The 16,009-nt window shown below is 48.8% G+C and overlaps 1 protein-coding gene across 1 annotated transcript in view; it reads left to right on the top strand.

Moving 5' to 3' along the window:
- ZNF83 (zinc finger protein 83) overlaps positions 1-1,924 on the top strand; it is a 34,253-nt gene extending 32,329 nt beyond the window's left edge. The window contains 2 exon segments of the mRNA XM_030821234.1: positions 4-1,464; positions 1,467-1,924. Coding sequence (XP_030677094.1) covers positions 4-1,464; positions 1,467-1,690 — 1,685 coding nt within the window. The 3' untranslated portion in view covers positions 1,691-1,924.
- The last annotated feature ends 14,085 nt before the right edge of the window (positions 1,925-16,009 follow it).

Genomic DNA, 16,009 nt, shown 5'->3' with positions numbered 1-16,009 from the left:
TAGATATTTTTTCTAAATGTGAGATCAAGGAATTACCACCAAAAAAGAAGAGTAATACAGGAGAAGTATTCCAGACGGCAATGTTGGAAAGACATGAAAGCCACGACATACAAGATTTTTGCTTCAGAGAAACCCAGAAAAATGTACATGACTCTCAGTGTCTGCAGAGACATGATGAAAGACATTATAAACGAGTGTGTATGACCTATAAGGAAAGTCTCATTGGTAGAAGAGACATGCATGGTAGAAAGGATGATGCACAAAACAAGCCTATTACAAATCAGCTTGGATTAAACTTGCAGTCACATCTACCAGAACTGCAGCTATTTCAAGCTGAAGGGAAAATATATAAATATGATCACATGGAAAAATCTGTCAACAGTAGTTCCTTAGTTTCCCCATTCCAATGTATTTCTTCTACTGTCAAAACCCACATTTCTCATACTTATGAATATAATTTTGTGGATTCATTGTTCACACAAAAAGAGAAAGCAAATATTGGGACAGAACACTACAAATGCAATGAGTGTGGCAAGGCCTTTCATCAAGGCTTACATTTTACTATACATCAAATAATCCACACTAAAAAGAAGCAATTTAAATGTGATATATGTGGCAAGATCGTCAATAAAAAATCAAACCTTGCAAGTCATCGAAGAATTCATACTGGAGAGAAGCCATATAAATGTAATGAATGTGGCAAGGTCTTCAATACTATTTCACACCTTGCACAGCATCGCAGGATTCATACTGGAGAGAAACCATACAAATGTAACGAATGTGGCAAGGTCTTTAATCAGATTTCACACCTTGCACAACATCAAAGAATTCATACTGGAGAGAAACCTTATAAATGTAATGAATGTGGAAAGGTATTCCATCAAATTTCACACCTTGTGCAACATCGGACAATTCATACTGGAGAAAAACCTTACGAATGTAACAAATGTGGCAAGGTGTTCAGTCGCAATTCCTACCTTGTACAACATCTGATCATTCATACTGGAGAGAAACCTTACAAATGTAATGTGTGTGGAAAGGTCTTCAATCATATTTCACACCTTGCACAACATCGGAGAATTCACACTGGAGAGAAACCTTACAAATGTAATGAATGTGGCAAAGCTTTTAGTATGCGTTCAAGCCTTACTAATCATCATGTGATCCATACTGGAGAGAAACCTTTCAAATGTAATGAATGCGGCAAACTCTTCCACGACAGTTCATATCTTGTATGTCATCAGAGAGTTCATGCCGGAGAGAAATCTAACAAGTGTAATTAATGTGGCAGAGTGTTCAGTTAGCATTAAAGCCTTGCAAGACATACAATAATTTATACTGGAGAAAAACTTTGCAAGTATAACGAATGTAGCAGAGCCTTTAGTTTTTGTTCAAGGCTTAATAACCATTAGCTAGACCATAGAGGACAGAAACTTTACTAATGTATTGAATGTGGCAAGGCCTTAAGGTAAAATCTGAGATCAGGATTTTTCAAAGAATTCTTGCTGGTGAGAAACCTAACAAATGTAATGAATGTGGCAAGGTCTTCTGGCACAATTCTCACATTGTACAATATTGCAAAAATTCATACTTTAGAGAGACAAAAACACAGAGTGGGAAACCATTACGACTTCAAACATTCATCAACAGAGAATCCATCCTAAAGAGCATTTATAATAATTATATGTGATAGAGATTTTCGGCAGGCCATAGTCTTACTAGGCATCAAAAACTCTTTGGATGAAACCATACAAATGTAATGTGCATGCTTAGGCTTTTACCCAGGCATCAAAACTGGAACATCACAGGCTTTATACTGGAGAGTAACTACACAAACATAATGAATGTAATAAGCCTTTCAGTGTAATATTCATGATTTTGTCATGAGAGATCTACTCAATAAAAACCAGGCAAATGTAGTGAATCTGGAAAGGTTACTAATCTAAGATGCATCCTCAGGGTTCATTAAAAATTCATAGTGGAGGGCCGGACGCAGTGGGTTATGCCTGTAATCCCAGAACTTTGGGAGGCTGAGGCAGGTGGATCATGAGGTCAAGAGATTGAGACCATCTGGCCCACCCACATGGTGAAATCCCATCTCAACTAAAAATTCAAAAATTAGCTGGGGGTAGTGGCACACGCCTGTAGTCCAAGCTGCTTGGGAGGCTGAGGCAGGAGAGTCGCTTGAACCTGGCAGGCAGAGGTTGCAGTGAGCTGAGATCACACCACTACACTCCAGCCTGGTTGACAGAGCGAGACTCTGTCTCAAAAAAAAAAAAAAAAAAAAAATTCATAATGGAGGCTGGGCACGGTGGCTCATGCCTGTAATCCCAGCACATTGGGAGGCCGAGGTGGGTGGACCATGAGGTCAAGAGTTTGAGACCAGCCTGACCAACATGGTGAAACCCCGTCTCTACTAAAAATACAAAAATTACCCAGGTGTGGTAGTGCGCGCCTGTAATCCCAGCTACTTGGGAGGCTGAGGCAGGAGAATCACTTGAACCTGGGAGGCGGAGGCTGCAGTGAGCCAAGATCGTGCCACTGAACTTCAGCCTGGGCAACGGAGTGAGACTCTGTCTCAAAAAAAAAATTTATAGTGGAACAAGCCCTTACAAATGTAATGATACGGTAAATTATTTGCAAACTATAATCCATCTGAGAGCTCACAGGAAGTCTAATTCTCCTTTTTTTTTTTTTTGTTTTTGAGACAGAATCTCGCTCTGTCACCCAGACTGGGGTGCAGTAGCACGATCTCGGCTCACTGCAAGCTCTGCCTCCCGGGTTCATGCCATTCTCCTGCCTCAGCCTCCCAAGTAGCTGGGATTACAGGCACCCGCCACAATGCCCAGCTAATTTTTTGTATTTTTAGTAGACACAGGGTTTCACCGTGTTAGCCAGGATGATCTCGATCTCCTGACCTCGTGATCCGCCCGCCTTGGCCTCCCAGAGTGCTGGAATTACAGGCATCAGCCACTGTGCCCAGCCAATAGGAAGTCTAATTCTCTACCATTAATCTTTTATATTACATTCTGCAGAATAATTACAACTCAAAACATGTTGAAAGTCATGACATATATCAAAGTCTCAAGGACATTTGGAAATGGCCAGTTACCTTCAGGTCATAAAATAATTTATTACATTATTGAAGGAGAAAGACTTCTTTACCAACGTTGACTTTCAAGCTGACATTTGAACTGTTTTTATGATGTCTTTCTTAGTCATTTCATGATCTATAGGCAGGAATAGGAAACAGTGGCCTACTTCATTAGGTGAGATCATTTCCCTCCATGTTCCTGTGAAACAGGGACGCTGTCTTTTGAAATTAATTACTGGCTGAATGTTGGCTAATCCCAGCACTTTGGGAGTCTGAGATGGGTGGATCATTTGAGGTCAGGAGTTCGAGACCAGCCTGGCCAGCATGGTGAAACCCCATCTTTACTAAAAATATAAAAATTAGCCAGACACTGTGGCTGGCACCTGTAATCCCAGCTACTCAGGAGACGGAGGCAGGAGAATTGCTTGAATCTGGGAGGCAGAGCTTGCAGTGAGCTGAGATTGTGCCACTGCACTCCAGCCTGGGCGATGGGCGAGATTCCATCTCAAACACACACACACACACACACACACACACACACACACACACAGAGCAAAGGAAACAGAACAAGAGATTGTTGCCTACGTACGTGCTTCTGTGACGCTCCTCAAAAACCAGAATGGGCCAGGCATTGTGGCTCACGCCTGTAATCTCAACACTTTGGGAGGCCGAGGCAGGTATATTACCTGAGATCAGGAGTTCGAGACCAGCTTGGGCAACAAAGTGAAACCGCATCTCTACTATAAAAATACAAAAACGCGCTGGGCATGGTGACACACGCTTGTAATCCCAGCTACAAGAGAGGCTGAGGCAGGAGAATCAACTAGAACCCATGAGGCGGAAGTTGCAGTGAGTCTAGACTGTGCTTCTTCAGTCCAGCCTGGATGACAGAGTGAGACTCTGTCTCAAAAAGAAAAAAAAAATAAAGGAAAAAAATGGCTGAATTAAGACTTGTAAGGGGCTGAGAATAATGTAAAGCTGTGATATCAGTCATATTATTGCATACAGGGCATTCTTCACGGACAGGGCCAGTGTGGATTATAGGAAAGAAATAGAGCAGTCCAAGACCTTAAGAGACTGCAGTTTTTATTGGAGGAGATTAATACGTTCATAGGAAGTGATGACATATACGGTAGAGGTAATGCAAGGGACGTGTTAGCCACATCTCCATTGAATGGCAGTAGCTGTCATGTAGCAAGATTGAGGAAAAATTGCTCTTAATCTTGAAACTGAAAAGAACAGTTACCACAGGGAAGAGGGTTTTTTAGCTTTTTTTTTTTTCTATTTGTAGAGACGGGGTTTCACTATGTGTCCCAGGCTGGTTTTGAGCTGCTGAGCTCGTGATCCTTCTGCTTGGCCTCCCAAAAGTGCTGGGCTTACAGGTGTGAGCCACTGTACCTGGTCCAAAGAGGAGAGTTTAATTATTTAAAAAAAAAAAAAAACCCACAATAGCATGTCCTTGATTAGGAATCCCATTAAACTGTCAGCATTACATTTTCTATTGTTTGTCTTTTGAGACAGTGTCTCACTCTGTCACCCAGGCTGGAGTGCAATGGAGTGATCATGGCTCGCTGCAACCTCTGCCTCCTGGGTTCAAGCAATTCTCCTGCCTCAGCCTCCTTAGTATATGGGACTACAGGAACACCACCACCATGCTCGGCTAATTTTTGTATTTTTTGGTAGAGATGGGGTTTCACTGTGCTGGCCAGGCTACATTTTCTATTGTTTTATTTAGAATGTAACACAGATCTCATATGTTAATAAAATTTAATTTTTTATGACTGAGTTAATTATGTTCCATCTATCTGCATAGCTTTATCTCACCTGTATAAGATCCTTCATGTCTAAACACAAACAATGCACCATCAGATTGCTAAGGCTGAAGGATCTACAATTTTTTTTTCTTAGATGGAGTCTTGCTTTGTTGCCCAGGCTGGAGTGCAGTGGCATGATCTCAGCTCACTGCAAGCTCTGGCTCTGTGCAAGCTCCGCCTCCCGGGTTCACACCATTCTCCTGCCTCAGCCACCCGAGTAGCTGGGACTACAGGCGTCCGCCACCACGCCCGGCTAATTTTTTTGTATTTTTAGTAGAGACGGGGTTTCACTGTGTTAGCCAGGATGGTCTCGATATCCTGACCTCATGATCCACCTGCCTCGGCCTCCCAAAGTGCTGGGATTACAGGAGTGAGCCACCGTGCCCAGCCTACAATTTTTTTTATGATGGAATTAAACATCATACAAGTTGAGAACATACACTCACCTTCCACTTCAGTTATCCTCTCTGCAGTCAGCCTTAGGATACTTATATGAACATGATGAAAATCCCATAGCAGTGCGGTTTCACACTCTGACAAACCTGCATCCCTATTGATAAGCGTGACTTGTATTCTAAATGCCTTTCTCTTATGCCCCAAATGAACACATGGCATGCATTTTAATTTACATAAAGTAAAAATACATATATAGTAAGGATATAAAAAGTACTGTGAAATAAAAGTAAATACGGGGAATACAAATAAAAATAACACAAAATTTAGCTGGGCGTGGTTGTGCACGATTGTAGTCTGCTACTCGGGAGGCTGAGGTAGGAGAATCGCTTGAACCCAGGAGGCAGAAGTTGCAGGGATCCGAGGTTGCACCACTGCACTCTAGCTTAGGTGACACGCAAGACTCTGTCTCAGCAAAAATATATACATATACATGTATCTCCAGTTGCATCCATGTTGCAAATGACAGGATGCCATACTTTTTGATGGCTGAATATTACTTCATTAAGTACCACTTTTTTGTTGTTCATTTATCTGTTGGTGGACCCTTAGATTGCTTCCAAATCTTGGCTATTGTGAACAGGAGTGCACAGACATGGTAATGCAGAGATCTTTTTCATATACTGATTTCTTTTGTTTTTTGATATACTGATTTCTTTTATTTCTTGTATTTAGCCTAGTGCTGGGTATATATACCCAGCACTAGGCTTTGATACAGTAGCTCAATGTTTTGTTTTTAAAATAGCTTATTTGGCCGGGCGCGGTGGCTCAAGCCTGTAATCCTAGCACTTTGGGAGGCCGGGGTGGGCAGGTCACGAGGTCAGGAGTTCGAGACCATCCTGGCCAACATAGTGAAACCCTGTCTCTACTAAAAATACAAAAAAAATAGCAGGGCGTGGTGGCGGGCACCTGTAGTCCCAGCTACTCGGGAGGCTGAGGCAGGAGAATGGCGTGAACCCGGGAGGTGGAACTTGCAGTGAGCCAAGATGGTGCCACTGCACTCCAGCCTGGGGGACAGAGCCAGACTCTGTCTCTAAATAAATAAATAAATAAATAAATAAATAATAAATAAAATAGCTTATTTGCCTTATCTCTTTGCTTTCCCCCTGTTCCCACTAGCCAGACTCCTTTTCCCTAATTAGGACTCCACAATAAATCCAAATATATTCTGAAGGCTGTCTGTGTTACAGGTTTTCTTACCACACCTGACAGAAAGATAAAACAAAGAAAAGGTATAAAATAACTTATAGGGCCGGTCGCGGTGACTCACGCCTGTAATCCCAGCATTTTGGCAGGCTGAGGCGGGCAGATCACCAGGTCAGGAGTTAAAGACTAGACTGGTCAATATGGTGAAATCCCATCTCTACTAAAAATACAAAAAAAAGTTAGTTGGGAGTAATGGCGCATGCCTCTAATCCCAGCTATTCGGGAGGCTGAAGCAGAAGAATTGCTTGAACCCAGGAGAAGGAGGTTGCAGTGAGGCAAGATCGTGCTACCGCACTCCAGCCTGGGTGACAGACTGAGACTCCATCTCAAAAAAAAAATTATAATAAAAATAAAATACCTTATAATTGGCCAGGCGTGGTGGCTCATGCCTGTAATCCCAGCACTTTGGGAGGCTGAGACAGGCAGATCACTTGAGGACGGGAGTTCGAGACCAGCCTGGCCAACATAGCGAAATGACGTTTCTACTAAAAATACAAAAATTAGCCGGGCATGGTGGTGCACACCTATAATCCCAGCTACTCAGGAGGTTGAGGCAGGAAAATTGCTTGAACCTGGGAGGCGGAGGTTGCAGTGAGTCAAGATCGCACCACTGCACTGCAGCCTGGGTGACACAGTGAGATTGTCTCAAAAAACAACAACAAACAAAAACCTTATAATTTGCAAATAAAAAGTATCTTTTCTAGTTACTTTCAGAATGCACATAAAGTGAATTCAAAATTCTGCCGTGATAAAAGTTCATCCTATCACTTGGGTCACTCTTGCCATATCCAACTTATACAGGAGGTAAAAAGAAATTATTTAGGCAGGGTCGCCATGTTGGCCACGCTGCTCACCAGCTCCTGACGCCGAGTGCTCTGCCCGCCTCAGCCTCCCGAGCCCCTGCCCGGCCACCGCCCCGTCTGGGAAGAAGTGAAGAGCGCCTCTGCCCGGCCGCCCCACCCGGGAAGAAGTGAGGAGCGCCTCTGCCCGGCCGCCCCGTCCGGAAAGAAGTGAGGGGCCCCTCTGCCCGGCCGCCCCGTCTGGGAAGTGAGGAGCGCCTCTGCCCAGCCGCCCCATCTGGGAAGAAGTGAGGAGCGCCTCTGCCTGGCCGCCCCGTCTGGGAAGTGAGGAGCGCCTCTGCCCGGCCGCCCCGTCTGGGAAGTGAGGAGCGCCTCTGCCCGGCCGCCCATCGTCTGGGAAGTGGGGAGCACCTCTGCCCGGCCGCCCCATCCGGGAAGAAGTGAGGAGCGCCTCTGCCCGGCCGCCCCGTCTGGGAAGTGAGGAGCGCCTCTGCCCAGCCACCCCATCTGGGAAGTGAGGAGCGCCTCTGCCCGGCCGTCCCGTCTGGGAAGTGAGGAGCGCCTCTGCCCGGCCACCCACCATCTGGGAAGTGAGGAGCGCCTCTGCCCGGCCGCCCCGTCTGGGAAGTGAGGAGCGCCTCTGCCCGGCCGCCCCGTCTGGGAGAAGTGAGGAGCGCCTCTGCCCGGCCGCCCCGTCTGGGAAGTGAGGAGCGCCTCTGCCCGGCCGCCCGTCTGGGAAGTGAGGAGCGCCTCTGCCCGGCCGCCCCATCTGGGAAGTGAGGAGCGCCTCTGCCCAGCCGCCCCGTCCAGGAAGAAGTGAGGAGCACCTCTGCCTGGCTGCCCCGTCCGGGAAGAAGTGAGGGGCCCCTCTGCCCGGCCGCCCGTCCGGGAAGTGAGGAGCACCTCTGCCCGGCCGCCCCGTCTGGGAAGTGAGGAGCACCTCTGCCCGGCCGCCCCGTCTGGGAAGTGAGGAGCGCCTCTGCCCGGCCACCCACCGTCTGGGAAGTGAGGAGCGCCTCTGCCCGGCCGTCCCGTCTGGGAAGTGAGGAGCGCCTCTGCCCGGCCACCCACCGTCTGGGAAGCGAGGAGCGCCTCTGCCCGGCCGCCCCGTCTGGGAAGTGAGGAGCACCTCTGCCCAGCCGCCCTGTCTGGGAAGTGAGGAGCGCCTCTGCCCGGCCACCCCGTCTGGGAAGTGAGGAGCACCTCTGCCCAGCCGCCCTGTCTGGGAAGTGAGGAGAGCCTCTGCCCGGCCACCCATCGTCTGGGAAGTGAGGAGCGCCTCTGCCCGGCCACCCATCGTCTGGGAAGTGAGGAGCGCCTCTGCCTGGCTGCCCCATCTGGGAAGTGAGGAGCGCCTCTGCCTGGCTGCCCCATCTGGGAAGTGAGGAGCGCCTCTGCCCGGCCACCCACCGTCTGGGAAGTGAGGAGCGCCTCTGCCCAGCCACCCACTGTCTGGGAAGTGAGGAGCGCCTCTGCCCGGCCGCCCCGTCTAGGAAGTGAGGAGCGCCTCTGCCCGGCCGCCCCGTCTAGGAAGTGAGGAGCGCCTCTGCCCGGCCACCCATCGTCTGGGAAGTGAGGAGCGCCTCTGCCCGGCCACCCATCGTCTGGGAAGTGAGGAGCGCCTCTGCCTGGCTGCCCCGTCTGGGAAGTGAGGAGCGCCTCTGCCCGGCCACCCACCGTCAGGGAAGTGAGGAGCGCCTCTGCCCGGCCACCCACTGTCTGGGAAGTGAGGAGCGCCTCTGCCCGGCCACCCACCGTCTGGGAAGTGAGGAGCGCCTCTGCCCGGCCACCCCGTCTGGGAAGTGAGGAGCGCCTCTGCCCGGCCGCCCCATCTGTGAAATGAGGAGCGCCTCTGCCCGGCCACCCACCGTCTGGGAGGTGAGGAGCGCCTCTGCCCGGCCGCCCCGTCCGGGAAGAAGTGAGGAGCGCCTCTGCCCGGCCGCCCCGTCCGGGAAGAAGTGAGGAGCGCCTCTGCCCGGCCGCCCCGTCTGGGAAGTGAGGAGTGCCTCTGCCCGGCCGCCCCGTCCGGGAAGAAGTGAGGAGCGCCTCTGCCCGGCCGCCCCGTCCAGGAAGAAGTGAGGAGCGCCTCTGCCCGGCCGCCCCGTCCGGGAAGAGATGAGGAGCGCCTCTGCCCGGCCGCCCCGTCTGGGAAGTGAGGAGCGCCTCTGCCCGGCCGCCCCGTCCGGGAAGAAGTGAGGAGCACCTCTGCCCGGCCGCCCCGTCCGGGAAGAAGTGAGGAGCGCCTCTGCCCGGCCGCCCCGTCTGGGAGGTCTACCACGGAGGCCAGAAGCAATGTGGGGGCTGGACGTGGTGGCTCACACCTGTGGTCCCGGCACTCTGGGGGGCGAGGCGGGTTGATCACTTCGGGCTAGGAGTTCGAGACCAGTCTGGCCAACTTGGCGAAACATGAAAAATACAACAGACAAACCAACCAAACAACTCAGTGACAACAAAACAGGTCTACCCTGGAGTCATACTCTAATTTTTTCTATTTTCCTCCCTTTCTGATCCTTTATCCCACTTTCTTTTTCTTCCTCTTCCTTCTCCCTCTTCTTTGTCAAATAGAGGATTGAGTTATTATCACTGATCCACATAAAGTCCCTCTCTACCTTATTTTAACTCCCACCCCCCATTTCTATTCCCCGACTTCCCATGTGTAACCTTCCTAATATGTTTGATACGCATCTTTTTGTTTGTATGTATTTTTAGAAAATGTTTATTGTTCTTGTGTGCAAAAATTAATAAAAAAAAAAAAAAAGAAATTATTTAGGCAGATAGTAAGGGCAAAAACTCCTCTGCAGAACTTCCCTTCTAACAAAAAGCTGCCCAAAATATCATTTTGTTCTAACAAAGACCAGCCTGAAAAATTGATCTGCAAACATAGGTAAGCAAGCTGGAAGCTTGCACGGGGGAAAGTCAGCAGCTGCACCAATAGAAAAGGGGCTACCTTGAGGCTAGGCATGTCCACCATGGAAGCTCCGTCTTTCCTTTTTTGTTAGCCCGTGTACAGTAAGAAAGAAATGGGAAACATGGCACAGCTCAGGCAAAGAACGTGCATAATAAAAGATCGGCGAGGGGGCTGCCAGAAATTCATGCCGTATGCAAATGTCACATCTGGTCCTATGTAGATAAGACAATGCCTCCCCACCAGCTCATCTATAAAACCCCTACATTTTACCACGAATCTGCAAACCATTTTCCCAGGACCCCTCTCTGTAGCAGAGAGTTGTTGACTTTCTTTCGCCTATTGAACTTCCACTCTTAAAGCCACTCTTGTGTGTCCACGTCCTTGATTTCCGTGGCCATGAGACAACGAACCTCAGGTATTACCCCAGAAAATGAGGCTGCTTCACAACTAAACCAAAGTCAAGAGGAGAGATGAAAAATGAACTCAGGACACAAACATTGCTTCAAGAATGTGATTCTCTGAAGTATGGCTGCTGAAACTTCCTGTTATAACCTGAAACCAGCTTTTTCTTTCCTTTTTTTTTTTTTTTTTTTTTTTGGACAGAGTCTTGCTCTGTCACCAGGCTAGAGTGAAGTCGCACAATCTCGGCTCACTGCAACCCACGACTCCCTGGATCAAGCGATTCTCCAGCCTCAGCCTCCGGAGTAGCAGGGATTACAGGCACGTGCCAAGATGCCCGCTAATTTTTGTGTTTTTACTAAAGACAAGGTTTCACCATGTTGCCCAGGATGATCTCGAACTCCTGACCTTGTGAGCCACCCACCTTGGCCACCCAAGGTGCTGGGATTACAGGCATGGGCCAACGTGCCAGCCCAGATTTTTCTTATAGCTGCTAAAATAAATTACCTGGGACTTTAAAAAGTTTGTGAACCAAGTATCTGAGACAAGTCTCAATCCGTTTAGAAAGTTTATCTTGCCAAGGTTAAGAGCATGCCCACGACGCAGGCTCAAGAGGTCCTAATGGCATGTGTGCAATATGGTCTAGGTAGAGTTTACATTTTAGGGAGTCATGACATACCAATAAGTGTCAGATGTACATTGGTTAAGTCGGGAAAGGTGGAACAACTCAAAGCGGGGGGAGGGGGCGGTGGATTCCAGGACATAGGTAAATAAGAGAAAAATGGTTGCTTTCTTTGAGTCTCTGATTAACCTTTTGTACTTTGAGTAATTTTGTTCTGTTTTATTTTATTTTGAGATGAGGTCTTGCTCTTTTGCCAGATAGGAGGCTGAGGCAGGAGAATCGTCTCAACCCAGGAAACAGAGGTTGTGGTGAGCCGAGATCACACCATCGCGCTCCACGATGTGGTTGGGGAGAAATCCACAAATTTTGGTGATGAGAACTGATGCATTCTGTGCTCAGTGGCATGAGAGAGTAGGAAAAACCCTATTTTTTTTTTTTTTTGTATTTCTTTTTTTTTTTGGCAGGGGGACAGAGTCTCGCTTTGTCGCCCAGGCTAAAGTGCAGTGTTGGAATTTCGGCTCATTGCAAAATTCACCTCCCAGGTTCAAGAGATTCTTCTGCCTCAGTCTCCCCAGTAGCTGGTATTACAGGAACCCACCACCACGCCCGGCTACTTTTGGTATTTTTAGTAGAGATGGAGTTTCACCGTGTTGGCCAGGCTGCTCTCCAACTCCTGACCTCAAGTGATCCGCCCTCCTCAGCCTCTCAAAATGATGGGATTACAAGCATGAGCCACTGCGCATGGCCTTTTTTACTACTTCAAATAGGCAAGCCAACTATTTGAACAGAGAGGGCTCCGTGCAGTATCCCGGGCCCCAGTCGCAAAGGAGGAGCGGCTCAGGTTTTCCGATCTCCTGGTTAGGTGTTCCAAGTACAGGAAATGGGATGGAACCTGGTAGGTCAAGGGGTAGGTGTATGGAGGCCTCAGATCTGATCTATAGGGACAGAGAACGGAGCATCAGAAGGAGTCAAGTACAGAAAGAGAGATCACAGGGAAAAGAAACCCCTTTGACACAGCCTTCCCTGTGCCAGAGTCAAGAAACCAATGAGGTCACAGAAGCCAGATGACAAGCTGTTGCCCATCAGGATAAAGACTCTGCCTTTGTCTCTGAGCTGCAGCATCACTAGAGGACAACAAAATCAAACTACCACACATCTAAGGAGCAGAGGGGCCTGGCGTGGTGGCTCACACTTGTAATTTCAGCACTTTGGGAGGCCGAGGCGGGCAGGTCAGGGTTCGAGACCAGCCTGGACAACATGGCGCAACCCCATCTCTACTAAAAATACAGAAATTAGCCTGGTGTGGTGGTGATGCATGCCTGTAGTTCCAGCTACTTGGGAGGCTGAGGCAGGAGAATCACTTGAACCCAGGTGGCGGAGGTCATAGTGAGCTGTTGTGCCACTGCACTCCAGTCTGGGCAACAGAGTGAGACGCTGTCTCAAAAAATAAAATAAAATAAAATAAATAAAATAAAATAAATAAAATAAATAACAGAGACATAAGAGGGGGCAAAGAAAGATGTCCACTCGGAGATCTCAGGATTTAAACTTTTCCCTCAGAATTCTCCCACTTGCAAAGAGATTTGAAGGTGGAGCTTCCACTCTGCCCATCTGAGCTCTTATCTGTGTTTACACCTGTAATACATTCCCACCTGTCTGTATTTTTTTTGTTATTTTCACTTCACTCTGCACAGTCCTGGGCTCTTTCCCTTGCTCCAACATGGAGATAACAGGTCAGAAAGACTCCTGCTTATAAAAAAAAAAAAAAAAAAAAAAGGGAAGATGACGTGCTGGAGTTTTCTAGAGCCGCAGCCCTACGTTTTAGTAAGAAAGAAAATATTACAGATGGATCTAGGAAAATATTTCACAAATTCCTCCACTGACTGCCTCCTTCTGAATGTTTAGGGAGAATAGTAATATGTAATATGTGGACATCGACCTCTCTTCCAAGAACTATTGAATCAAAAACACAAGAGTAGCAAACATGGAAACGGATATCTTTTTGTTTTTTTTTTTAGACGTGAATTTCGCTCTTGTTGCCCAAGGTGGAGTGCAATGGTGCGATCGCAACCCACCGCAACCTCCGCCTCCCGGGTTCAAGCGACTTCTCTCACCTCAGCCTCTCGAGTAGCTGGGATTACACTCATGCCCCACCACCCCTGGCTAATTTTGTATTTTTAGTAGAAACAAGGTTTCTCCATGTTGGTCAGGCTGTTCTGGAACTCCCGACCTCTGGTGATCCGCCTGCCTCGGCCTCCCATAGTGCTGGGATTATAGGCGTGAGCCATCGCGCCTGGCCAGAACTGGATTATCTTTAAAGTCGGCCAGAAGGTTTTGTTTTGCTTTTTGAAACAGAGTCTCGCACTGTCACCTGGGCTGGAGTGCAGTGGCAGGCTCTTGGCTCACTGCAACCTTCTCCTCCCGGGCTCAAGCGATTCTTTTTCCTCAGCCTTTCTAATATCTGGGATTTCAGGCGAGTACCACCATGCCCGGCTGATTTCTGTATTTTTAGTAGAGACAGAGTTTCGTTATTTTGGCCAGGCTTGTCTCAAACTCCTAACCTGAAGTGATCCACTAGCCTCACCCAAAGTGCTGGGATTACAGTCGTGAGCCTGGGCGATAAGAGCCAGAGCCTGTCCCAAATATTAATTAATTAAATTAAAAATATTATGTAATAACACCAATTTTTTTTTCCCACTTCACTGCTCCACTTCCTACCCAACTCTGGGAAAAGGCAAGAGAGTGACTCACAACTGAATAAGTCACTGCTGTTTGGCTGAATAGGGATTTCAAGTGGAAGCTAACCTCTGATGCTAAGATTTGCAGAAGGTACATGTCTCATAGACATGAGTTTAAAAATTCTCAACCTCATCTGTATAATTTAAACAAGTTTTAAGTTATTAGATTATATACAAAGCAGTCAACATGTCACGACTAATAATATCCAATGAACTAACCTACTCATCTGTACCCAAAGTCCCCCGCTTTTTTTCTTTTGAGACAGTGTCTCACTCTGTTGACCAGGCTGGAGTGCAGTGGCATGATCTCGGCTTACTGCAGCCTGGGACTCCTGGGCTCAAGTGATCCTCCTACATCGGCCTCCAGAGTAGCTGGGATTACAGGTGCGCATCATCACGCCCGGTTAATTTTTTTTTTTTGGTCAGAGATGGGGGGGGTGGGTCTCATTATGTTGCCCAAGCTGTGCTCGAACTCCTGTACTCAAGCAATCCCCTTGTCTCAGTCTCCCACAGTGCTGGGATTACAGGCGTGAGCCACTGCGCCCAGCCCCCCTGTCTTCATTACTGTGCTTCCCTCGCTAATTCTGTACATATCTCTTTTTCCCTGGGCTTCTGTGCCTCATTTTTGCCCCTCTCCTCTCCTGCTGTTTATCCCCTTCTTCCCTTTATTCCTTCTCTTCCACCTCTTCTGCTCCATCCTCGCAACTTATTTAACCTCTTATTGCTCCTTCTCCCACAACCTTTGGATCATCCTCAATCTCCATAGATTTCCGCCTCTTCTCCCATCTCTGCGCCTCCTCTGCTCTCCCTGTTACATTCTCTCTTCCCTGTTATAACCCCCTGTCCACACTTTATGGCACTCTAGACCCACAGTAGTCCTCCCTGCTGTGGTTCTTCCTCTGTTCTTGCCACCAGCACCACTCTGCTCTGTCTGCCCTGGCTCCAAATCCCTCCTCCTCTCCCTCTGATGAGCCTCCCTCTTTGCTGCCACCTCCCTTCCTTGCTCTTCTTCATCTCTCTGTACATCTATCTAGCTTTTCTCTACATTTCTCCAGTTGCTTTTCTCCTGCTTTCTTTTCTTATCTCAGGTTTTCTACTGCTCTCTCTCTCTCCTGATCCCTTTGGCCCATACAATTACAGAAGGGTTTGGAGTAAGACGCCTGCATCCGGGGGAGCTCATTTTCCAGGGGCTGGAGCTGGGCAGGCAAGAACACCCCGTGTCACAGGACAGGCCCCGGGCACCTCCCCAACGCGGGCTCAGGGGAAGCGGTGACGGCGGAGAGGAGACCTGGAGAGAAGCAGGACCCAGCACGAGGAGGAAGGTGGGGGGCGACGGTGCCTTAAGACAATGGTGGGGTCCGCAGGATCTCAGGACGAGGCAGAGGACGCAGCCTCCGCGGGACTGGGGGCGCGGCGCTGCACCTGAGGGGCCGTCGAAGGCGAGGGTGGGAGGGGCCCAGGGAGGGAACTCACCTCACCTGTAAGGACTTGAAAAAGCGCGGGGCGGGAGGAGTTAGAAAAGGGTTTTGAGCAGGAAAACTATGCAATAGAAAGTGTATACATTGCCCTATAGGAGCAAGACCAGACGCCGCACCAGCTTCAAGGCGATTTTAAACCCAAAAGGAAGCGAACCCCGGACTCTCAAAGGGACGTCTCAATTTGCTCTGGGTGAAGAAAGACGGGTGAGAATTTCCAGGTCTGTGGGGACCCCACGTCCCAGGTACAGAAGCGCCGGGGACCTGGGACGCACAGACTTAATATAAGACAGAGAGAAACTCACGCGCTGCTGCGGGACCTTCACTCCACGCTCTCCGCTTCCAGGTTTGCGCGAATCTGCGCGCGCAGGACAGAAACCAGGCCTGGGCGGGGTCCACGAGGAGGTGGGCGGGGCCTGGGCAGGCCTAAGCGGGGCGCGAGGAGGAGAGACTTTGCCCTTTAGAACCGGCAGAGGACGGGGCGGGAGCGGGACACTATG

Source organism: Nomascus leucogenys, chromosome 10 (genome assembly GCF_006542625.1).
Source record: "Nomascus leucogenys isolate Asia chromosome 10, Asia_NLE_v1, whole genome shotgun sequence".
NCBI classification, from domain to species: domain Eukaryota; kingdom Metazoa; phylum Chordata; class Mammalia; order Primates; family Hylobatidae; genus Nomascus; species Nomascus leucogenys.
This window is presented reverse-complemented; position numbering and strand designations above follow the sequence as displayed.